Below are 26,505 nucleotides of genomic sequence, written 5' to 3'. Positions count from 1 at the left end.
CCTCTGGTACCTGGCAATGCTAACGTCGTCCTGTTGAATGCTTTCCTATAATATGCATCGTACTGTTCAGTTTACTGTGTACTTTTCTTAACCTGGTCATAACTGTTTCTTCTTTCCTGTTCCTAACTACTCCCAACTTTCTTTTGAATATAAATGTCTTCCTTTATGTTTTTGATTCCACTAATGTTGTCATTCGTCAATAATTCTTTACAATACCATGTTTTCCCTTCTGATTTTGAAGCTTGATTTCCACAAAAGAGTCTTAAAATGTGGACTCTTAAAGGCAAGGGGCGGGGCATGTGACGTCATTCACACCCCAGTATAAAAGGTGGATCAGCAGTCATCGGCTCTCTTCAAATGAATTAAACCGTCTCTTGTCATCATCAACATCATCTTCTTCATTCGTCACCACCACAGTCATCTTCATCGGGATCATGGCTCAGATCAGTCCAATTCAGCTCGCGGTGATTCTCTGCGCTTTCTGCTTCATTACTCAGGTGGGCCTACTTCAAAACAAGATGTTTAAACTTTAAGATGTATTCTGTGTCGTATTTCATCGTTTTTTTCGTGCAGTTGGGGTATTCAGATTAACTTGATTTAAAGGTGCGATGTTAAAGTGCGTTGGGTTATTTAGGCTACCTGTGAAATTTGTGAAATCATTTTAGGGTGGAATCATGGTAATGGACATTAAATGCACTTGACTGAAAAGTACAAATTAGATTTTACATTTAAGAGAAGCTTACGTCATGGTAATTTTAAACCGACCTGAGCTTTTGCCAAAACATCACTGCGCTCCACGAATTGGGGCATTGCACCCTTAAATTTTTTAATTGTGCCCCCTCGGTTACACATTACCATTTATGGCAAAGTTTAAAAGAGGCATTACATTAAATAAAAATAAAGGAAACTAACTAAAAGTTAAAAATGTTTCAAGTTTTCGTCGTTGTCTGTATTTCATAAGTATTCATGATGATGGTATGCACCTCTGATTGCCAATAATGCAGTTCAGATGAGTAATCGTACTAAAATATGATTGGACAAGCCGGGGTAAACAGGGTTGTCCGATTGGCTGGTTAGCCTCTGGGCTGCCTGCCAGCATCCCTTGTGCGCACGCCTAAAATAAATGTGAATTTATGCCAGTCATGTTAATTAAATATGTACAACAAGAGTTTCTCATTCGTATTCGGAGGACATTTGCCCATATATTCCGATTTGGACAACATCTCGGCTACCATGTTAGTGGCTTTGGAGAATGAATAATTTAAAGTGTATCAATGTCCGTCCGGAGGCTTGAGTTTCTTTACATTGTTCTGAGTCGCAGAAATGCGATACGGGGAACCCTTGTGTCCTTTCCTGCGTGAGAACCCGAAACACCGGCGAGTCTTTGTTTGGATCGTGGGAGACGCGAATTTTAGGTGACATATTTAATAATTCTATCGGAAACACTGTTGTGAATCGTTGGAACAAAAAATGTTCTAGAAACCGTTAATTGAGCTATGGGATGTTTACGCATTTGGCTTTAGAGCTTACGATTTGATTCGTGTGTCCTGTGCTTTAAGTAATCTAAAAATACTACATGTATTTCTAATTCTACATGTTTTTTTATGGGTTTATCAGTATAGAAAGTGCGAAATGTTTATTTGGCACAGAGCGAACACACGGCAAACGCGCACAACTTTTGCGCACGCACTTTGAAAGACCATATGGAAGTGGTAGATCATTACATGTGAATTGTGGTAATGTGGGTCAAGTACAATGATGAACCCAACTGAGATGCGGTAATACAAATGTCGTGGGGAGGGTGAGGGAATTGATACCTTCTGGCTATTTGCATCACAGTTCTTTGCGCCTTTCAATGCGCGTCTTTGTTGACTCACGGGCTTAATCTGCAGTCGTTTGCATAGACTCGTGTGATAATTAACTTTCTTTTTTAATGTTCCACAGGTTTTGTCCCAGAGCACCCTCTCTCCAAATAACACCACTCAGTCGATGAATCAGACCACTAACGGGAACATAACCGTTGCAACAGCTGTGTCCGGCGGTCCGGGTAACGCCACCACAGCTCCAACCGGAGCCGGTGTCCAGACGCAGGCCAACACGTTCTCCCTGCTCTTCGCGGTAGCCATGACAACCGTTCTCCTACATCACTGGTGCTGAGCCATGCTTATGTCATAACTACATCTTAACATGTTCTTCAATGTACCAAAATATCATAGTTCCTTCCTACTGCACCAAAGCTCCTGTTTGGATTGAGATCACTGGAGTACTTCACCTCATATCGCTGTGGTGGAAGTCTTCCTCCATTTTAGGGGGTGGATTAGAGAATACCTTGCAGACCCTTTTCAATTTCCTGATATTACCCTTTATGCATTTCTGATGAGGCTGTAGAGCCATATGATGACTCTCGCCCTGGACTGAGCATTCTTTCACAGCGCACGTCTGCTGACACATGGTTATATGGAAATAGTTTGATTTAAAGTTCATGGCCGGGTGGTGCAAGATACATGCAAATATATCCAAAGTAAAGCTCACCTCTTTTAATCAACACTGTCCTTAATTCACTTTTGTCACTTGACGCTTTTGTTCACGTTGCTGGTGGATGTTTAATTTCTTTGCCCCTCTTCAGTTATGCATACAAATGTTAATCATTCACTGACATAAGATGGACATCGTATAATAATGTTTCTCTATTTTGTACAAATTGAAATGTTTTAATGTTTGTAAAATGTAAAACAAGAATAAATGTAGTTAATTAATCTGTTTGGAGAGATTTGTGAGATTAAAGCCTGTTCTCCTGCATAAGAACACTAGTGTAAACGCATGACTAACACTGCTCTATTTCTGTCCATCATACAAAACAAGCTGTTGCTTATGGACCTCAACTGTTTAATGACTAACTCTATTCCATAAAATTCTGTATAGAAATTTAAGTCACGGAGTATAGTTTTAGAACAGACTTTTCCACCTGGATGTATGAAAATGTCAAATTACTATTAACTTTAATGTAACGAGTCTAGACATAAGTGAAATGGTTAATAGGGTTTGGTTTTATGTCATCAGAAGCAGAAAGCTATTTAAGAGGCAGAGCAAGCGGTTTTTTGATAAGAGCTACCAAAAAGTTTTGTTTTTAGAAATGTTTACTGATGAACTCTAGGGAAGTAAATGTTTTCACTAACGTTAAACTTATCAAATTCTCTCTCACCTGTTGACAAAGCAGAAGTGTTAAATGATTGATTATTTTAATTATTCAGGTTGGGGCTGTAGGTACAGTTACAGGACAACGGCACAATGCAACCCACACACCCGAGCATAAACAAGCTGTTCTATATGATATGTAAGTTTACAGAAGTGATTAAAGCACAGATGCATCATTGTGACCGAGATCTTCTGAACACTCTTAAACTGAGCACCTATTGTGTGTGTGCGAGAAAGCGAGGCAGCTATTGTATGAACCTGGAAAAGGGTTCTTGTGTCTGTTATCTGATGAGAGATGAGTTTCTGTCTCACAAACATGTCTGGTTGCTACACAAACAAAGCCTCTAATGTGTGTGTGTGTGTCCAGCGAGTCTTTACAGTGACCAAAAAAATGAAATCGGATATCTGTTGTACAAAGAAAATTAGGTCAGTTTTATAGCCATTTTGAGTTTTTTATTGTGTCTTATGTGACTACAATTATTTATCAACAACTCCCACCACTATACACTGATCTCCTTTTATTTTACCAATATATAAATGGTCACAAAAAAGCTAAATTTTTATTAATCCAAATTTGTTTATTCAAAATCTACACATGTTTTACATATCAGATGTGGTTAAATATATATATATATACAGTATCAAATATAAACTGACAGAGTTGTGTTGGGAGCTTTATCTGTGTTTTTTGTCATTCAGATTATCACAGAGAGGATGATCCGAATTTAATCCACAAACAAACACTCAACAAATAGTGAACAACAGATCTGAACACAGACAATACAGAGTAACCGATAAAGAGCCTTTTGTTTCTACAAGCTTTTCAGTAATACAATGGCAATCAATCTCTTTCTCTCTCTCTCTCACACACGCACGCAGGCAAGCACGCACACACACACATTACAGGTGATGAAATGTTTGAAACTTCCTGTCACTCTTCCTCTGCTGTTGTTTCCACATGAAGCAGATGTCCAAACTCTCGGGTCTTTCTCATTGAACACTGAGTAACCATTAAACACATCATTTAAATGGTTTATATTATTTTTATTAATCAAAATATGTCCTCATTAATTGTGTGAATGATTGAAGCTTCCCATGTGGGTGGATCTGACAGAATCAGAGCCAAACTCCATCAGCAGAGGAAAAAACATGTGTTTCTGACCACAAAACGACTAAAACAGAGTGCTTTTAGAGAATATCTGACATTCAGCATTTGTTGTTGTTGTTGTTGTTGTTGTTGTTGTATTGTTAAATAATAAAATATTGATGATTGTGAACTGAGAGAATCAGTCTGATGCACTCCGCACAGTAAACTGTACCATCTTTAAATTCAACCATCAATTAAACACACAGTTAATTCACTGGGGTGTACATTTGAACATAACTCACATTGTTCATCTTTTGTCCTGCATATCATTTTAATGAAACGTCTAGATAGAAATGAATATTGTGTGGGTTTTAAGGTCCTACTTTGGTTTATGAAATTTTAATTCTTATTTATGTTAGAATTATTATGACTAGTATAACCTTACTTCTTGACTGACTTTCAAATGATTAGTTTGGCGATTCATCTGTCTAATCCCTTCCGCTGTCTCAGCCTACTCTGATCTGATTGGTCAGATGGTTTAGTCTGCTGTGATGGCTCTGCCGCCTTTGTCGTAAATGGGATGTAGGCGGGCATTACACGTAGTGACGCAAATCCGACCGGTAATTGAAACTCGAAGGACAGACGACTCGTTCGCGTGATTCAGAATCGTCTCCTTTTTTCCCAAACCAATAATTATTCAATTTCGGCTTTACAATTTGGCAGACTGCTTTCTTTTTACACAGAGCAACATTACACACTGCATGAAATGTCATTTTAAGGACATTGTAACATGGTTACTCTATAAATGGATTTAAATGTCTGAAATCAGACCTGTGTATAAAAGAGACACATTTAAAGGTCATTTTGTGTATCAAAAACTTCATAAACTGCTAGGCGTTGCACAGTATGAAATATAAATGTTGTAAATTATGATTTGTGTTTTTGGTAATGGAATGCTTTACTGAAATCATAAAAGCTAGTATTGCAACCTAATAGCAGATCGCAAACACCCTGAAGAATCACCACATCTTCAAGAATATAGTTTGACATTAGAGAAGCGTTCAGGGGGATTTTTTTATTGGACCAGTAACTGATAAATCATAAATAATCTTAAATTCGCATTAAAATCATGTTTTTTCTTTTTTTCAAAATCATTTAAAGAAGAATAAAATAAAGAAAATGTTTAAAACATTCATGAGAAGGTTATGATTAAGTGTTTTGAGCCTATACATATTTAAACAAATAAAAAATAATTCTGATCAAAACAAAAAATGTCTTAGGGACACAAAGAATCCAATTTTTAAGTTACAAGGAGAAATGAGGAGAAAATGTCCTAAATGATGTCAAGCAGGCTCAGTTTGGACATCACTGAAAGAGTAAATGACAACAGAGGTGTGTCTGTACATTTGGGGTTCTGATCAACCTAACAGGATTTATTTTGTGTTAATTATAGGCTTGATGTACGTTATATCTCAACATATCGACCGATCATCAGCATTTAAATACTACACATTAAAGGCAGCGGTTATGTTTCTGTGTTTGGCTGATGTGACCACCACCTCCTCCCATGATTCAGAGCAGCTGGCCAACAGTTTGATTATGAAGCAGCAGTTTGAGTGTGTTTGTACCTGTGGTGTGACTCATCACCTGGTTGCTATGGAGACCGGTGCATAAATAAGCATTATTCTAAGGCATACTCTACAACATACAGCATACTTTATACCGTAAACAACATTTCTTGGAATCTTGAATGCCATGCATTCTGGGGTGGAATTACTGTAAAAGATAGACGTGTTGTGGATGTGGTCCGAGTGAGGGGTGTCAGAGGGCTTCTCATGTGATGTGATGAACACAGACAGACGGAAAGAAACACACTCAGCACTCTTCACAGGTGTGACGTTTTGTTGGATCAGATGTGAGAACTGTGGGAAGTTATGAAGCACATCTGTTCACCTTTTTGATGTAACAAAGACATTTAACTTCTAACTTTTTTATAATGTGTCGCTATTATCATTATTTTAAATATTTAACATGAAGTTGCTTTATTGCATTGGGGAAGCAGGGGTGTTTGAGGAACATGAGTTTTACTGTAAAAGCACACACAGGGAGAGAGAGAAAAAGAGACAATCCTCTGGTTTCTGTAATGATTCACGTCTGTGTGGATAAATCCAGCGAAGCCTCTCGTTGTGTCTAATCCCTCTGCACATTGTCTAGAAGCTTTACTGCGGCCCTGATCGGCATTTGCCCATGTGCCCAGGCGGCCGGATGGTTACCACAGTGACAGGAAGTTGATGCATTGATGGCTGACAGCAGCAGACGCTGACTGACTCGTCTGCATTTGACTCTCGTGTTCCTACATCAGCACTTTCACACTCCACACAAACACTCACATTAAGCCTCTCTCTTTCTGTGTGTGTGTTCATTCATGATATTAGCTCCGATTTAACTAGATAACTATGAGTCCCTACAATGTGGGATTTACACACTAAATAATACAATTAGCCTACTGCAGATAAGTAATAAAGCTACAGATGAGGAGAAAAGTGATGAGAAAATATCAATTCAAACAAAATTGAACCATGGTCTTTTTGAATACTCGATTCTGATTGGCTGGAAGGAGTGCCTTAAACCGTATAATGAGCAGGTGGTCAGATGCCGCATTAGCATCCGTTTCTATAGGCCGCTATATGTAGGTTGTCCGCCATATTGGAATAGTGCGAGCTGTAGTTTTCCCGTGGAATTGTGTTACTTTGTAACTGTTGCTGCGGTTTGTTTTATCCACTGCTTAGGAGTGGACGGATTTGGTAAATTTTACGATTAATGAATGTTAAATACTGTTATTAGGAGTGGGAACAGGGATGTTAGGCTCATGATAAAGGGTTGTGTTTCTCAAATCTGGCAACCCAGCCAAGTCGGTCCGTTAACCCCCAAGAGCAAGCTGATTCAGGGCCGGCGCCTTAAATTCGTGTAATACATACCGAAATAATTAATACAATTTCAACGTTTAAAATGTTTTAAACTAAGTGTGTGGGTAATATTGTTTAATGTGTGTTATTCTTGGCTATCCCAATTTTCGGGGATTAAAATGTTTCATTCTAGTAAACTGTGAATCGACCGATCCAAGATGGCGGACGCGTCTACGTGCCTGAAGCGCTTGAATGAGGCATCTTTTAATATCTATGGTTCCAGTCAGTTTGATCAGTGTATGAAATTAACTGGCGAAATTACCTGCCATTTTCACCTGTCTGATCAAACCACAGCTCAGTCATCAACCACAGCTTTAACATATTATTTAGTTTGCAAATGACCATGGTGTAAACGACATAATCAACGGCTAGCCGTGCCTTAAAGGATTTTAATGGATTTTAATGCACTTCGCAGAGGCACCCAGAGGCATAGTGGTTCTTGCCCTCCACGTCGTGCATTAAAATAATTTTATCAGTTCCTCCACATTTAATCGCTCTCATGTCAAAACTCACAGACATATGAACGCACTTCATCTATTATGAAACACTTAACAACAATGTAGCTGTAACTGAATAAAAGTTTTCTGTGTTGAAATTTCAGTTACTTTACGAAAGAATTTTGTGGTGAATGTATTTTGTAATATATATTCCGAAACATGTGTTTGGTGATGTAGTGTTAAGCCATAATAATTTTGGTAAAAGTCACACCTACAGGTCAGCGAATTTAATGTCACGTGTTGAGACCTTTTGACTTTATTAAATCCATGCTTTTCTCTTTAGATTAAGAACTAATGTCTCCTGAATTTCTGAGTGGATGATGCACACGGTATGTTTATTATGTTTGTATGTTTATTTTAGGGTTCGTTTTCAATTTATATGTGACGTTCTGTGTATCAATATTTGGTTTAAGAAGTTGTCAATTTGACAAGTGTCTAAACGTATTTTTTTTTCACTTTGTCTATGGTGTATGATGCTGACCCTTTGGAAGAAAATATAAAACATCAGTGTTTGCTTTAAAATCAGAAGAACGTTTGGGAGTCGTTATAAACATGTGTTTCACAGAGGATAGAAGGTCACGTGAGTTTGGGTTGAGTAAATTATGAATATTTGTGTGACAGTCAATCAATAAGGATTATTAATATTATTTTTAATGAAACATTTATATTTGTAATTCTGATCAACTGTACTGTATCTATTTAATGGTCACTGTGTGTTAGTGCTCGCTTCTGAGAAACTGTCTCACATTAAATATACAGACACCCAAAACACGCAAGCGTCCACATTTCACTGTCAGTGGACAAAGAACACATGATTTCCCCAGACAGCCAATCAGCAAACACTGAATCCCCACTGACCAATCAGTAGAGGCGTGATCACGCGAGTCACTGATTTGAGTAATGAACTCTGAGACATTTCACTTTATACTTTTGACAAACACTTTATACAGATAAGGAAAACACGTCAGATACCATACAGGAGTGTTTATGAATTGTATGGATACAAAACAAAAAGTAAATAAAGAAAGACTGTTCAAGTATTTGGTTCTGTAATATCTGGTTTGAGGCAGCTTGGACTGTATAAACGCACAGATGTCCGGTGGAATATCATCTTAATGCTGTTGTGTTTTTTTACATCTCTGGAGAATAAGAGTTCCATAATAAACACAGTTCATAGTCCCTCGGGCGCAGCTCCGCACCAGAGCTCAGAGAAGCTCCAGGGACCATCTTTGATTCAGTTTGTTTGGATGGAATTCGTTGATGATAATCTGGTTTCTGTCAAACTGTTGACCTCCTGCAAAAACAGAGACAGAACGCATTATTTGCTTAATCTCTATGTTAAAGTCCCTGTTAACCGGAAGTTGCGGTCGTTTTTACTTCTGTACTTTGAGGCATTTCCGAGTGAAATTTCTAATGAGAGAATAGTGGGCGTGGCTTTCGCCTTTCTCTACGATTTGATGCATAAAAGCATCTGTGGCATTTTGAATTGGATATATTAGCAGAGTGACAGTTGAAGGGGAGGAGTTAAAGGATGCTCCGCCCAAGCAATCTAACATACCTCTTTGAAGATGGACAGTCATTACAGGACGGAAGTGCATTTCCCGGTTTTAATTGAAGATTATGAGGCCACATGAATTTTAAAAAGAGAATGACCAACATTGGTAAGCTATTTATAATAAACACTGCAATATTTAATGCAAAAATAGGCATTGTCATTTTTAATTTCACCGGGACTTTAAGATGGGTAAAGCTGTTGTACTTTGTTAGTTGTTTCTTAGTGGGTGATAATATAATAATCCAAAACAAAATTAATCTTTATAAATAGTTAATCATTTTATATATGTATTTATTTTATATGTATATGTCATGGTAAAGTTAAGTGTTATTAAACAATAAGGTCATGTTAGGTACGTTGTGCTACATTCATTCCTTGTATCAAAAATCTGCATAATATAATGATATATTCTTGTACTTAAAAAAATATTATGTATTTTTTTATTATGGTGCTATATTATTATTTTGAAGATTTAAGTGTGTGTTTAATGTAATTCCACTAGATGGCAGTAGATAGTTCTCTTATTATTTCAGGATAGTTCAATAACTGTCCTGCCTGCAAACAAACAAGTCATAAATCATCCCTTCACCAGAAGAATATTGAATATAATATATTTCAGTGTATAGTATAATTTATAATATATTTTACAGTGATTTAGCCATACAGATGACTGTTAAAGAAATATTAAGGATGACATACAATATAAAGTCATTTAGCACACAAAATTACTTTGACGTCTAAGTGAAATGTGTTTAGGACTCTCTGACCTTTGACCTCTAGGACGAGGTTTGGTGCTGCGTTGTTCCGGATGAGTCCGTCAGAATTGATGTTCCACAGCTGATGAGGTTTATCTGGATCTGAAGATGGAACCGCTCTGCTGCCAGCCATCAGCATATTAGAACTCGCATCCACAAAACAACCGGCCAACAACTAACACACAGAAAGATCCGATTAAGTTTAACCATGCGATGGCGCCATTCAGCAGCATGCCTGGTTACACAACACTATTTTACAAATGAATCAGATACAGGATGAATATTTACTTTGGATTGCAAGTGTCCATCCTGATACATCCAGACCTGCTCCACACCGCCCATCTCCTCTGTTGCCTGGATACGCATCAATTCTCCCAGTGACCCGACCAAAGACATCATTAACCCCGCCTCCTTGTTCCGTAAACGGAAGTGGGCTTGTTTCTACACGTGTGACACACAAACACACACATACTGTGAGAAACTGTGTTTATGGTAAATATTACTCTTTATCTTTGATGCCCTGCAGTGGCTGGATCTTACCTGAATAAGCGGCCGGAGTGATCCAATTCTTGACCAGTTGGACATTTTTTGCCACTCAGGAACCTCGCCCGGCTTCAGCAGGAACTGAGAACCTCTGAAGTTGTTTGACTCATACAGAACCCAGCTGTCAATCAACACACACATTATTCAAACGGGTTACACACGTTTGAAATTGGATCAAGTTGTGTATCTCCACTCTGTAGACGCTCACAAACTGTATTTATTCAGTCCTGCCGGTATGTTTAGAGTTTGTGGTCACCGCAGACTAAATTAAACCGCTTTCTCCAGCCAGATGCTCCTTTATGGAAAGACTGTGCTGCTTATGGAAAAACTGTGTGTTCAGAGAGAAGCTGTGCTCCAGACCTCATGAGCCGCCCTCATGTCTACACCACTTAACTTGTCACTGAGCATGTTGCAGTGCATTCTGGGTATGATGTCTGAAGCTCTATCCAGCTAAGCAGCTCACGTGGAACAGAACATTTCACACGACTGTGATGAATGTAACACTCCACTAAAATATTTCCACTCGGTGAATAAACCTGCTGACTCTGCGTGTGTATGTGTGTAAACAATAGAGTCAATGTTGCCATGGACCAGCACACTCCCAATTCACATACTATCCGTCCTAAATAGTATTCGAAAATAAAACGAGGATGTCCCAATCGTATTAAGTTGAAAAGAGTATTCCAAAGATTCCCGGAAGGTCTACTACTTCCGGTAGGAATTGGAAGTGCAGAATGATGCACACTCTAACGGCCGATATTACCCACAACTCACCGCGAGTGTGCGGAGTTTAGTGACGCTCCACTGCATTAATGAAATTAAACAACTGATGCGCCACTAAATTATTAAATATAACTATAGAGCTAACATTCCATTTGAAACAATGAATGAATAAATACTTCAATAGAAAGAAGAGCTGTATTTTGAAGTGAGTTGTCTAGGCAACAACGGCCACTTCCGTTTCCTATTAGTATGTCCCAGTGCGGCATATTGTTTTGCTATACACTAAGATGTATATACTTTTCAATAACAAAAAATTGTGCATAGTAAAAGTAGGCAAACTGGGACGCAGCATGTTCATAATTAAACTGAACTGTGACCCAGAACTGTAAATCTCCATCATTCTGACTATTTACTCTAGTGTGTGTGTGTTTGTGTGTGTGTTTGTGTGTGTGTGTCTTACATGCCACCCTCCACCAGTATAGATGAGACTCTGGTGCAGCTCTCTGTGAGCTGAAGATTTACTGAGCTGGACTTCAGCACAAGTCTTCTGCCTCTGAATCCAGAACGCTCAAACAGAACTACAGACGGCAGAGAAAACTCCTGCAGGATGAGAGAGACACACACACACACACACACACACAGATTTATGTAAGAATGAAGGCATATCATGTGTTTTCATCAGGTGAACTGGTAAAGACTCACATGTCCAACAGGTTGGAGAGACAGAACTGATGTTTTAGGTTGTGTGAATCCCATCATCCTCAGATCCGGATAATCACCATCCTCTAGAACACACTGTGACCCGGAAAAACTCTCACACCCGAAAGCCAGCCAGCTACAACACACACACACAATACATTAAATATATAAGAATATAAAATACAGAGAGCTCAGAGACAGAGCAGGAGTAAATGAGTGAACCTTCCAGCGTGAACTCTACAGGAGGACATGATGAAGCCCTGAGGCATTGTGGGTAATGTGTCCTCCACCAATACCGACGTACCACTGAACTCAGGCTCTGAAAACAACTGAATCTGAACACGCACACACACACAAATTAACACATCATCATGATGACCTTGGACTATGAAAATACATTTTCTGTAAATTAACTGAGAAAGTACATCATCACAGCCTTCAGCATCACTTTTGCAGTTCTCCTATTAGTCACTATGAAAATAAAATGAAAGATTTCTTTCACACACCTTAAAGTGAGAGGAATTCTGATTTTCCTGTAACACAACACAAGATCAAAGTCAACACATCACAGCTGACTGAAACATCTTTTCATGTTTATTCAAACTCAAGTTAGAGCAGAAAGTGTTTCCCACCAGCATGATGGGTATGACAGAGAGAATTCTGCTGTTGGATGAGCCCCAGTCCTCCGGGCTGCTGTACAGACCTTTCTCCAGAACATAGTGTCGACCGCAGAACCCAGGCTCGTCAAACACAATCCATCTACCACACACACAAACACACACATGCTGAACTCTACACTCTAACTGTGCCTTTAATCTCACTGATGAAAACATTGAAAAGAGATGATGAAATAATTAATTGTTTTTGTGTAACACGATCATGTAAACACTGTCAGAAGAATGAATGCTTCAGTTCTGAGCTCATGAATGTTTCATTCACATTCCACCAACATCACATTCAAAACGGCAAAATAATTACAACTCACAGAACTACAGCTGCTCACACACATGTACAAACCTGTCACACACACACAGACCCCTCGGGCAGTTGTTCAGAACAAGGAAATTTGTAGAATTCAAATATTAAAATCAGACGTCAGGTCGATTCGATCAAGCAAAAACAACATCTGACCTGACGTAGAATCAAATATATAATGGGCACATACAAACGTTTCATTTATAACTGACAATTCAATCATTTTTCTTTCATGTGGTTCCTTGTTATTCCTTGTGTGGAATTTTGTGTGCGTGAGTGTGTTGTGGGCACCGCCTAAACAGATACAGGCCTGTTTATGATTAAATTTTGAAGAATTCATAAAACACACATGAGCACACAAACACACACACACACACACTGGATGATTGTTCTTTGTAATGGCAGGACACACACTTGTGATTATGCATGTGTGTCTACCCCGGACGCAGCGGGACACGACACACGGTATGTTCTAATGGGTTTGTTGCATCGCACTGCATCCAATGTGGACAAAATCTTAAATTAAAATGGGTTCTGATGCGTTTCTAATATCTTTGGTCATGTTGTGTCACGCCTGTTGCGTCCGGTGTAGACACGCCGTTCGCGCATGCGTGTGTAACATGACCAGAGCAACAGTTAATTAATTGCTGACAGGTATGAAGGTGTGACTATAATTATTTGTTTGGATCCACCAACAGAATGGAATTAATCTTTAGACAAACACCCAATACTGAACTGTCAAACACACACACACACACACACACACAGAGAAAGAGATATTTTGATTTGATGTTTGTTCTCTATAAAGAAAATGCAGACGTACGCTCCAGACAGAACATCGATGGATTGTGTCTGTGGGCCGTATTCTGTGTTTGCTGTGTTATCCAGCAGCTCCATCACATCAACATTAGCACCTCGCTCAAAGAAATCCAAATCCCTGAACATCTTCATGTGAGGAGACAAGAAATCCTGCAAAAACACCACATGAACATTTCCATCACCTCGTGTACAGTCTTAAATTAGAAAGCTTTTGTAGATTTTGGCAAAGCTTCTGGCACTGGTTCTGATGCAGCTATTTCCTGCTATTGTCACATCACAGAACATAAAAACTGACTGAAGTACACCAGAGGTTTCGTGAAGACTCACCGTAAGAACGGGCCGCAGAGACCGAAGATTCTGACCCATACCGCCCCAGTCCCTCCAGTCCAAATATTCTCCCTCCTCCAGGACAAACTGCTGCCCCTCAAACCCGGCCTCATCATATCCCACCCATCTGAAAACATCAACATCATTGTCACATTGACACGCTCTGATCTGATTGAGTGGTTTTATTTTGTGTCATCAGAGGAGAGTTTGTGTCTCACAGGCCTCTGAGGATCTTCAGAGACGCCACAGAGCTCAATCCGTGACCTTCCGGCTCTCCGTCTGTCCCTCTGAATGAAAACACGTCTCCCTGAACCTCCACACAACCACCCTGCAGACCCGCTTTCTCATACAACACAGCCTAAGACACACACACAAAGAGCATTCATTTAAGTGATGAATGTCATGAAGCATTTGTTTATGTTTTAGTAAATCCGTGATGTTGTACCTTCACAGCGTTTGGGTGTTGGACCTTCACGGTCCCCTGAAACACAACATGAACACACATCACAGGTAAACACGTGTTTTTATGATGAATGATGTTGAAGTGTGATGTCATCTCTCACCATACGCAGAGCTCTCAGAGAACCCACCGCCGGCACCGTGAAACCCCAGGACTCTGGACACGGATACTCTCCGCTCTCCAACACCGCCATAAAACCCTGGAACCCAGCATCACTGAACACCTGCCATCTACACACACACACACACACAGAGACTGTCATCAAAACAGCTTTAAAAATAAATATCCTGTGTTATTGTTTTTCAGTTCTGTGTATTCTGGAACGTCAAAGTCTTTCAGTTTTGTCTTTCGGATCACACTCATCCTTCAGAAATAATTCTGCTGCTTTAATCCAGTGATTCTGTCTTGACAAGTATCTGAGGCCCATTTCACAAAAGTGTTCTTAAGACAAATGTTCTGTTTGACAAAACTGTTTTTTTCTTTAATAAATAATAAATAAGATTTTCTTTTTCAGAAATACAAAATATTTCTGAGTCACACATGTTTTGTGAATTCAGCCTATGGACACTTTAATCTCATGCAAACATGTCTGAATATGATCAGATTAGAAAATATCAAAACAAGAAAATCTTTAACAGTATTCATCTGCTATCTCACTTTCATATTTTTATATTTAACACAATGACCATCAGACAAATTGAAGTGACATTGAAATGTTCGGACCCTTTTCAAGGACTTTGAACCATATAACGCAGAACTGTGTGTGTGTGTGTTTGTCAGTGTGTGTGTGTGTGTGTGTGGGTGTGTGTGTGCGTGTGTGTGTGTGTGTGTGTGTGTGTGTGTGCGACTCATGGCTCTGAATCACACGCACATGAATCATCATCATCTCTGATCGGTCATGTTTTCACACTGACCCTCCAAAACAATGAAACTTTTCATCACATCACATGTGTTTCACAGAATATGTGAGTGGACACACACACACACACGTGACTGTGCTCTGTTTGTGTGTACTCACAGTCCACTGTGGACTTTGATGGAGCCGGTGTTCTGTGGCAGACCGAATGCTCCCAGTTCATTTGTGTCATCCATGAACTCTGAGCTTCTGCCCCGACCATCAGCCTCAGAGAACAACTCGATCCGGGGTGGAGTGTAGTCCTACACAAACACACGTGTACACAGATACACACACACGTCAGCTGCACATGTCTGAATTCATTAACAGCATGTAGAGTTGAAGAATGAGCAGAAGCATTTACTCTGAGAGCCAGTCGAAGTGAGCCAATGACAAACGGAACAGATGTTCGTCCTGCCTCTTCTCCCCATTCATTGGGTAATTCCACAATCTCTTCCTCCTCAAGAGCGATGCACCGCCCCACAAATCCTGCTTTCTCATACAGTATCCAACTAAAAACACCACAAACACACATGACACATAACCAGTGTGTGTGTGTGTGTGTGTGTGTGTGTAGGTGCGCTCACTTTGGTGTGTGTCTTACCAGCCTCTGAGCACTTTCAGTGATATGACACTGGAGAGCTGTAGGTGTGTAACATCCTCTTCATCTCTGTAGAAGTCAAAGCTCTGACCGCTGAACTGATGCTGCTGATATATCACAATCTGAACAACACAAAAACACATTCACACTTTCAGTCACACAAATTCAGTCTGCCCACATGTTTAAAGCCGACAAAAGACAAAAAAACTCTTTCGTCATTGGGTCATGTGACTCTGAAATGTTTGCTAACCTTTCCAGGGCGTCGATGGAAACCACGAGCTTCTGGAATCTGAGAGAGAAATAAAAGCGGATCATCATCATCATAACACAGGTGAGTGTTCGTCAATGTTTAGGGTTACTTTCTCCTACACAAACAGACGTGCTCGAACATCACACAGACACACACGTACGTCTGCAGGAGGTGCCACAGGAACACTGTTGTCACTCATCTGAACGTCGACAGCCTTGTTCAAACCAACCGGACCAGATGCACTTTCTCTAGGTACCTAACCACACACACACACGTACACACACACACGATCAGTAAACATGTCTGCGGTTGAGAATCAGTTCGATGTATATGAATGATGAACATCTCACCGATGCTTCAGGCCCCTTTGGCAGAATCTTCTCCAGGTAGCCAGGAAACCTGATGTCATCAAAGGAAGGAAACGGTGGAGGGGAGTCCTCCGTTCCCATGGCAACAGTGGGTTCCGGTTTCACGGCAGGTTGTAGTTTTACCTGGAAACCGGCCTGCATGCTGGGAGGTGGTGGTTTGGTTGCTATGTTGATGGCAGCATCCGCTGAGGTGATTCTGGGGTCATGTGTAACGTCAGATTCCTTATTATCTGATTGTAGATTATGCTGGAAACCAGTGGGCACGCTGCTGGGAGGTGGTGGTTTGGTTGCTATGGTGACGGCAGCATCCGCTGAGGTGATTCTGGGGTCATGTGTAACGGCAGGTCCATTATTATCTGATTGTAGATTAAGCTGGAAACCAGTGGGCACGCTGCTGGGAGGTGGGGGTTTGGTCGCTATGGTGACGGCAGCATCCGCTGAGGACATTCTGGGGTCATGTGTAACAGCAGGTCCATTATTATCTGATTGTAGATTAAGCTGGAAACCAGTCGGCACGCTAGTGGGAGGGGGTGGTTTGGTTGCTATGGTGACGGCACCATCCGCTGTGGTCATTCTGGGGTCATGTGTAATGGCAGGTCCACTATTATCTGATTGTAGATTAAGCTGGGAACAGGTCGGCACACTGTTGGGAGGCGGTGGTTTGGTTGCTATGGTGACGGCAGCATCCGCTGAGGTCATTCTGGGGTCAGGTGTAATGGCAGGTCCATAATTATCTGATTGTAGATTAAGCTGGAAACCAGTCTGCAGGCTGATGGGAGGTTTGGTTGCTATGGTGATGATCGGGTCAGCTGAAGAGAGTTTGAGGTTTGGTGTCGGGTCAGTGGGTTTTAAATGAATCCCATTATCGGTTTGGGTACAGCTTGTGTCCGGTTTGGGTGACTCTAGAGTTGTTGAAGGAGATTCAGGAGCATCACTGGTAGATAACAACACATCTGTGGGACTTTCAGTCGGGCTCAAAAAATCCCTCCGTCGTGTTTTTGTGGGGTGGCTTAGACTGGTGAGAATAGAGCACCTCTCCAGGCGAGACCTCACCATACCCGCTTCAGGTTTACTCTTGTCTGATTCGTTCTCTTTTTCTTCCTCCATCTCCTCCATCTTTGCTCTCCTGAAGAGGACGGATCTGGTCAGGATGCTCTCTCTCTCTGGGTTAACTCTTTTGGATTTGTCCTCCTCTGAGGTTTTGCTTGGGATCAGACCCAGTGTGAACTCTCTCCGTCTCCTAAGGCCATGCTGGAACTCTTCGACGTCAAAGGGTTTTTCGTTGCGGTCCTCTCTGATGGGAGGCATGGCGAATGGAGGGGTGTGCAGACGATGCTTTTTGTGTCTGCGCTGAGGGAGAGTGAAGGGCATCGCTTGTCTCTTCACTTTAGAGATAAAGTCATTGGGATCGAAATCTCTGGAAGCTTCCAGCAGACTGGATTCACTGGCGGAGGAGCTCAGCTTGGGTTTGGGGTCTGGAGTGAGCTGTTTTTTCCTGACAGGACGTTCTACATCCAGCCAGCTGGACAAAGAGTCTCTGTTGAGAGAGTCACGGTGGGGTGATGACGGGATCTGAGGGAGGAACATCGGCTTCCGTAGAAACTCCTTCTTTCTGGTGGCCGGACCTGAAGATTGAGGATTCATTACATTGACGGGAGACAAGGATTTCTGAGGAGGTATGGTCTTTTCATCTGACAAGACTGTTGGAGGTGTGGACTTCTTTTCAGTTGAGGCTGCTGTTGATGCTGTGCGTGTGGTCTTCCCAACAGTTGATGATAATAGAGATGTGGTCTGTTCATTAGATGATGCTGCTGGGGGCGTGGTCTTCTCAACAGTTGATGCTGGTGTGGTCTTTTCTGATGATGTTGGTGGAGGTGTGGTTATCTCAAAAGTTAATGCTGGAGGGGGCGTGGTCTTTTCATTTGATGCTGCTGCTGGATGTGTTGTCTTTACATTTGAGGATGCTGCTGGAGGTGTGGTCTTTTCATTAGATGATGCTACTGGGGGAGTGGTCTTCTGAACAGTTGATTCTGGTGGGTGTGTGTTCTTTTCAATTGATGATGTTGCTGGAGGCGTAGTGATTTCATTAGATGATGATGCTGGGGGAGTGGTCTTCTCAAGAATGAATGCTGGTGGGGGCGTGGTCTTTTCATTAGATGATATTGGTGGGGACGAGGTCCTTTCAATTGATGATGCTGCTGGAGGTGTGGTCTTTTCATTTGAAGATGCTGGTGGATGTGTGGTCTTCTTTTCAGATAATGTTAGTGGGGGCGTGATCTTCTTTTCAGATGATGTTAGTGGGGTAGTAGTCTTCTCAACAGTTGATGCTGGTGGAATTGTGGTCTTCTTTTCAGATGATGCTGGTGGGGGCGTGGTCTTTTCATTTGATGATGATGCTGGAGATGCGGTCTTCTTTACTTCCGCTGCTGGTGAAGGTGTGGTTATCTCAACAGTTGGTTTTGGTGGAAATGTGGTCTTCCTTGTTGATACTGCTGCTGGGGGAGTGGTCTTTTCAACAGTTAATGATGGTGGAGTTGTGGCGGTTTTGTCTGTTGATGCTGGGGGTGTGGTCTTTTCATTAAATGATTCTGGTGGGGTTGTGGTCTTTTCTTCTGACAATGTTGGAAGAGGTGTGATCTTTTCTACTGACAATGCTGTTGGAGATGTGTTTTTTTTATTAGAGGAGCCCAGTGAAGATGTGACAGTTGTGTCTGAGGATGATGTTGGTTGAGCTGTGGTCTTTTCAATAGATGATTCTGGTGGAGGTGTGGTCTTCTTTTCTGTTGATGCTGGCGGGGGTGTGGTCTGATTGTCAGTTAATGGGGGTGTTGGTGTGCTCGTTTCTTCTGTTGAGGCTGGAGGAAGCGCGCTCTTTTCATGTGCTGATGTTGGTAAACTTGATGTTGTCTCATCTGTTGATGTTGGTTTCTTGGTGGTCTCATCAGTCAGCTCTGTGGAGAATTTACTGGCTCTGTGAGATGATGGAGTGACCTTCTCATTGGCTGAACTCAAAGAAAGATTCTCATTATTAGATTTTATTGGGGGAAATGTGTTTTCACTGCTCTCATTGGTCAGTTCAATAGAAATGTAATTTTCTGTTGTTTCTGTTCTTTTACTCTGCCTGGTTGAGATGGATGAGGTGTTCTTTAGTTTGATCATCTTTGTTTTCATTTCTGGCTTAGATGTGTTATTGTTTTTGAGTGTTTCTGTCAGGTTGTCTTTACTTTCATCTGATTTTGGGACACATACAGAGGTTTCTCTTGCTGTAGCTGTGTCTTTCTCAGGTAACACTTTAAAATCCGTCTTGTTGTTTCCGTTCCGCACAACATCCTTCCCAGAGCTGCTATTCGCCGGCTCAAAGGGGTATTTAGGGCTGGCCTCCTTCAGGTCCTCTGGGGCTGGTGGTTTCTCTTCATTTGTCACAGATGGATCTGGTTTCACAATCGTGTCTCTGTTCTTCAGACTCTCTCTTTCTGAGCTCTCGTTTGTTCTCCTCTCTTCTTTTTCTGAGTGTTTTGGTTCTGTCTGGTCCTCATTGGAGCTGATCGTGGTTTGGTATGCAGAAGCAGGTGAAGGTTGTGATGTTTCAGATGTGGGGCTCACAACCTTCTCATCCATCTCTTTGTAACGATTTGCGACCGTTCGAGTTTTTGCTCTTACCAAGTCTTCTGGTTTTTCTTTTGGAATACGAGAGCTGTTAGTTGGTAATTTATCAGAATATTGATCTGTGGTTTTTGTACCTGTAAGATGTTTTGAGGGCATATCAGGCACTGAACTTCTTTCTGTGTGTCTCACTTCATGTTTATCTTGACCAACTTCCCGTTTGTTCTTGCTGGTGGGGCTGAGCGGTTGAGCCACTTCTTTGTTTAATCGTTTTTTAGATCTTGAAGCCGTCCGGGTGGGTGATTTTGTCTGCTGGCTCCGATCAGCCAGTGATAAAACCTCTTTAATCTCATCATTTGACGCGTTCTCTGTTGCATTGTGGGATTTGGAGTCTGTTTGATCTGTGTTTAATGGAGGATTGGGTTTAACCTCAGGTTTCTCTCCGCTGGTACCTGCCTTTGCTGCAGATTTGTCAAACGTTTTCGTAGACAGAGATGTTTCAGTATGACCAGCTGTTTTTAATTGTCCACCGTTCCACGTTTGAGCAGATATTCCCGCTGTGGTCGACGGTACTGTAAACGTCATGTCTCTTCTCCGGTCCGCACTGAAATTCACAGCACGGTCTTTAACCGACAGGTTTGAAGGAACGGAATCGGATTTGGAGCTGGTAGGTTCTGTAAACTGTCTTTGTCTCGACACATTTTGAGCTGGAGAAATATCCCCACGTCTCAGGTTTGTGAAGTTACTCTTAAACGGGTTGCTCGCTTGGCTTTCAAACAAACTGATCTTGTCCGAGATTCCGCCTACACGAGGAGTGCTTTTCACTTTCCTTTGGCCATCTGACCAGTTATCTACATAGCTGGGAAACAACAAACACAAGTGACTTTAGCAGAGCAATCACTATACATATCTATTCATATCAGTTAGAAAAACTAATTATATTTACACCCAAAAATTAAAAATTGTCTCAAATTGTGCAAAAAATCAACTTAAACAATCAAACATCTCAAACTTAAACATCTTAAATTTCTCATCAAATGCTTCCAAGGACAATTTATCACGGCTCATCTTAGAACTTTAACATTATGCCTTTTGTATTTTCATTTTATAAATCCTTGATTCTGATTGGTTTAGCCGAGTTCTAAATCCTTATAAAATAACCCCGACTGAGCGCATTAAATTGCCTAAATATCGCTTTATTTACTTTATTTTATGATACCTTGCTAAGCATATGGAATGACCGTTTTATAAAATCAACAAGCCCCACGAAGCAGTGTGTTACAAGTACATTTCATTATAGCTTAGCTCCGCTTAGCATCGTTACACAACCCCTTTAGCTGTTATAAAATGCACTGTAACCAAGCTGTTTCGCGGGGCCTTTTGGTTTAGTATGATAATGATCTGAAGCAAAGTTTTCAGTTAATACTGTGCATTAAGACTTGTGAGCTTTTAAAGAGAGACTTCTAGGTAATCATTTCGATTATACTTTTGTGTAAGAATTGAGTTATGTTTTTACAGGTTTTCAGTCTTTTCCAAGCATTACAGGAGACTGACATGATGAGAACTGCCGTATCTCTGTAAACACTGTAAAGCTTTGATGAAAAGACTATTGAAACCAGCTCAGGGACATTCATGTCTTTTCCCGTATGACTTTACAGCTCAGAGGAATGTTAACTATGTGATCGTGACCTAGAACCTAGAGTTCAGATTTCACAACACTGATTTCATCTTATCTCTTAGTTTCAGTAAAGCACATGTAACCTCATTTGATGGATTTGAGTTTAAACCAAAGCACACTTGAAAGAAAGTCTCTGAAACGTTTGCTTAAGCATGTGCTATAAACAGGTTAAACTGGTAGATTTACCTTGCCCTGTCTTCAACGTTTGTCTGTTCATGGTCCGTCGTGTCTTCGGCTTCATTAAACCTTTCATGTTGTTCCTCTGTGTGGGGTTTAGACGTAACCACAACCCTCTTAGCGAAAAACTTCTCACTGTGAGACACTTTGAGACTTCTGCGTTTGGATTCCGGAGTTTCTGTGAGTCTGACGACCGTTTCTTCATCCATGTCTGAATCTGTGACAGCGTGGGCGTCCTGTGAGCTCAAAGGTCCGGAGGTGTCATTAATGTGTGCTTCTGTCCATTCTGTAATATCGTCGTCTCTACCTGCTTCAGGTGAGTTTGGCAGTTCTCCTCGGGGGAATTCAGGAACGGGTTTTGGCGCCTCCTCAAACGCTGACTCAGCCCATGCCGGCTCTGGGCTTCTTGCCAAACTGGTTATTGCAGGGCTGCTGGGCTGACTTGTGGTTGGTGACTTGGTCTTAGTCCCGCCCCCATCTCCTTGAGAGCTCCTCCTTTTTTTTCCTGATCTTCTCCGCCCCATTTGGTCCGACTCCTGTTGGTTAGTGAGGTCAGAGGTCACCTGAGGTGAGAAAGTGACGTGTGGTTCTGTGCTAGTATATAAATCAGAATCGCTGTCTTCCTCCAGGTACACGTGAGAGGTGAGACCCCTCGAGCCTCTCCCCGCAGCAGAACTCAAATGTTTGGCATTCCGGCTCAGGGAGGAGCTTCTCTCTGCTTGGACAGGGGTGTGATCTGTGACCTTTACAGCTGAACACTCGCTCTCTGTTTCACTGCAGTCCTCCTCTCGGCTGTGCTGCTGTGTCTCGGGCGAGGGTTCATCTCCACTGGGCGGTGGGCTGCCCCAACCCCACGACAGCCAGCTCCCAATGCGACTGAAGACCCCTGGACTCCGTTCCTGTGGGCTCTCCGCCTACAAACACACACAGCTCATGTTTATTAAACACTGTGGGATCCAAGGACCACTTGTGAGAATGCAAAACAATGTTTGTGCTAATGCCAATGTTTCAATAATAATGAAGTGAGTGATGTTTAACAGAGAATCTGTTTCCGTTTGAGAGTTTTCCAGTTTCCTTGAGCTGGAGATCCTGATGATTCATACACACCAGCATGGTTTAGCAATGAATCATACACAATGCTTTCTGAACAACGGAGAGACGAAAATGTCAGTGTACAAACAGCTAATATGCTCACATATTATTTTTTTATTATTTCTCATTCTTTAAACTTCATTCAATTGCATTACTTGAAAAAAACGATAAAACTGATTTCAGATGCAATGTGTTTGCTGCTTTTAGGTTTTGTTCATACCAGTTTCCCGTGCCAAAGACACATCAAATCTATGAACGTTTCTCCTCAATTCTCAAATTATTTTGCTGATAAATCTTTTCCACAGACTATTATTTCATACACCTATATAAATCATTGTCAAGAATGCAGAAAGACACATCACAGCAGTCAAAAGTTTGCACAAACATTTTATCTTACCACACTGATGTATTTTTTTCATAATTTTATTATTTGTTATTTTTTACTGTGAAGTCATCAGAGCTACAATTTAAAAACTAGTCATAATAGGTGTTTCATAACATAAATATGAAGGATGACGTTACATGCGTCAATAAACTGAAACATTCGCTTCTGCATCTCTATTCACTCTCTCTTGATCTTCACTTCTCTTATTTCACTTCCAGCATATTAACATAAACATTAAGCCCGAACGTTTTGAAAGAGTTCCAGAAACACAGATTAATTCATTTAAAGTGGTTCTATTTACATCTTAATAGAGTTTCGAGGGTCTTCACGAGAAACTTTTGTACCTGCGGCGACGCGCTCAACGCCCAGAGAAACGCGTCTTTAGTTCCGACAGCGAGAGACTTTAAGGGATCCAGATCGACCCTCACAACGAAACTCCAGATTAATAAAAATCCAGATCAGTGATAATCCAGATCAACGAAAGAGATCTGACACGCGCGCCCCGAGCGTGAATTATTTCTGAGGCGCTAGAGAGCAGAAACGCGCCGTCTGTGACGCACTGAGAAGCGTCGCTTATAAAGAGGATTGAGTTTCTCAGTATGGTCAGATCAGATGAACCGAATCCAGCAGAACAATGAACAAGAGAACATTCAGAACCAGAACTGAACCAAACGCGTCTCCGACATCCAACAGTGAATTTACTGCAAAAACAGGAACGGTGCTGCTTCCCTCTGAACACCATATACTTTTACTATTGTTTATCACACATAATAAATTAAAGAACGTTATAAAATGTATAAAAAAACACTTTAAAATGTTGGGTTGCAGAGAAAAAGATGGACAAACCCATATGTTGGTTTTAATAAAAAGCCAATGTACCCATGTTTGTCCCAAGCATTTTTGTGTGTGGTTATACATTTGAGCACTTTTTATTTGTAAAAACATTTATATTGAAACACAATCGTCTTTAGTTGAGCAAAGAAACTTCTCATATCAGAGACTACATTTGCTTAAAAACACTTCATGAGTTGCTTTATGGTTATTTTGAGATTAAATCCTCCACTTTACTTTAAAGACTGAATGAAAATTGTTAGTATTTCACATGCATTAGTAGTTATTTGTCTAAAAAACAAAAGCAAAAAGAGACTCACAGTCACTGGATCATGTCAAGCACACGCTTGTGTCCTCGTAAATGGAAAGTGAAGGTTCAAATGCTTCTGCACTAATTATTCTCCCGCTTTACTTCAAACATCACACCCACATCATTAATGTTCACGTTCAGACCTGTTCAGACTGTTGTATGACCTGATTCTGGCTAATGAAGCATTTCAAATATGCCTGCTTACCATGATCCAGAGATGCAGAGCTTAATAAATGAAAGGACATCAGTGTTGGACACGCTGTTCTGAGGTCAGCTGAATCTGTGAGAGACACACAAAAAACATGTTTAGAAAAACACACACATTCATTCCAAAGAAACATGTAAAGATATTCGTCTTAATGTTACCTGTGCAGGTCAGTTTTTGTATCTCATTCTTTTGTGAATGGACAGGTGGACAGACAGCGAGCACAGAACTGTGTAGTGTCTGCTGTGTGACACACACACACACAAACAAACACACACACACACACACACAAACACACACACACACGCACAAAAACTGACAGAGAGAGAGTAAATTATTGATGCATGGTACTTGTCACACCCACAGTTAGACTTTCAACAACACACAGAGCTGTGTCACGTGTGTGAGAGAACATGCTATGGCTCGATGTTTTACTAGACAGGTTGGACTTCAAGGGAACTTAATGTGTTTGGGAATGTATTATGTTATTTCACCAGAGGCATTTGCATGTGTAAACCGCATGCATAAAAAAATATTCTCTGTGAGCTCTGGAGCCATGTTATTAGTTGAAAAGGTTTGTCCAACAGGTTTCTTCACCTAAAGTCCATCAACAGCATATTTGGGAATCTTCCTCGGAAGATTGCTGAAGTTTGACAGTTAAAAACCTTGAAGGCCACGTATGCAGTTGTTTACTCACTAAAGGCCCTAACGTCTTACCACAACAATAACATTTATTTATCCAACGCTTTTCAACGATTTTCCACTACAAAAAAATACATAAGAGAAAAATAAAATGTAGGAGAATACTTGTGATATTATTGCAGCTTTTCAATGAGATGTACATTAATGAAACCAAGTGATAATAAAGAGGTTTGAAATTGAACTTTAACATTCAAAGAGCTGTTAAATAAGTTTGTGAATCAAATTAAAGTATGAAGATGCTCCACTTTTGTTTTTATTTATTCTGCATAATGTCTAACATGCATTTGATAATATTTGTGTGTATTTACAAGTTAATCAGTTACAAAAGAACAGAGCAGAAAATTTTCCTCTGGCCACTGACTGTGATGTAACGGTCGCTATGGCGGCAGTGGATATAAACTAAACTTCTATGTATGCTTCACATCTGCGTCCCATGCTGTAAAAGTGATGGATCAACATAAAGACACACATAGAGTCAGATGCAGAATCAGTGTAAATGTGAAATAATATGTGTACAGTCACATGTAACACATGCACATATATTGAGTTTCTGTGTTGCGGGGTTTGAGTTTGCTGTATTTTGAGGCAGTATGCTTCTGCAGTGTTTTATAATGTCTCCCATGACTCAGTTTAACCGCACAGATTCAGTTTCTGAAATGGAATCCAGATGGCAGGGGCAGAACCCCTCATGTGCCAACATCATTCTACAGCTCAAATCATCACCAACACACTCTTCCACGTGACTGCCTTCATCCGACATGATTTCTTGCTGTTTGACTAGTTACTAAACAAGTGTGTATTAAAGTT

The 26,505-nt window shown here is 40.8% G+C and overlaps 1 protein-coding gene across 1 annotated transcript; it reads right to left on the bottom strand.

Annotated features, from left to right (window-relative positions):
* Window positions 1–8,631: 8,631 nt before the first annotated feature.
* On the bottom strand, window positions 8,632–25,014 carry crybg1b (crystallin beta-gamma domain containing 1b). The gene is made up of 22 exons (XM_056748949.1): window positions 24,997–25,014; window positions 22,183–23,087; window positions 16,698–21,177; window positions 16,508–16,603; window positions 16,348–16,386; window positions 16,101–16,219; window positions 15,861–16,008; window positions 15,620–15,759; window positions 14,705–14,831; window positions 14,587–14,622; window positions 14,360–14,499; window positions 14,142–14,268; window positions 13,819–13,964; window positions 12,653–12,779; window positions 12,527–12,553; window positions 12,243–12,355; window positions 12,024–12,156; window positions 11,782–11,921; window positions 10,596–10,719; window positions 10,344–10,496; window positions 10,068–10,230; window positions 8,632–9,039 (listed from the first exon to the last, which is right to left on the bottom strand). Exons 1-22 carry the CDS (start codon window positions 24,997–24,999, stop codon window positions 8,951–8,953), a joined length of 7,575 nt encoding a protein of 2,524 aa, XP_056604927.1. The 5' UTR covers window positions 25,000–25,014; the 3' UTR covers window positions 8,632–8,950.
* Between the last annotated feature and the right edge of the window lie 1,491 nt (window positions 25,015–26,505).

Source organism: Triplophysa dalaica, chromosome 5 (genome assembly GCF_015846415.1).
Source record: "Triplophysa dalaica isolate WHDGS20190420 chromosome 5, ASM1584641v1, whole genome shotgun sequence".
NCBI lineage: Eukaryota > Metazoa > Chordata > Actinopteri > Cypriniformes > Nemacheilidae > Triplophysa > Triplophysa dalaica.
Note: the sequence above shows the minus strand (reverse complement) of the source record. Positions and strands in the feature narration are given on the sequence as shown.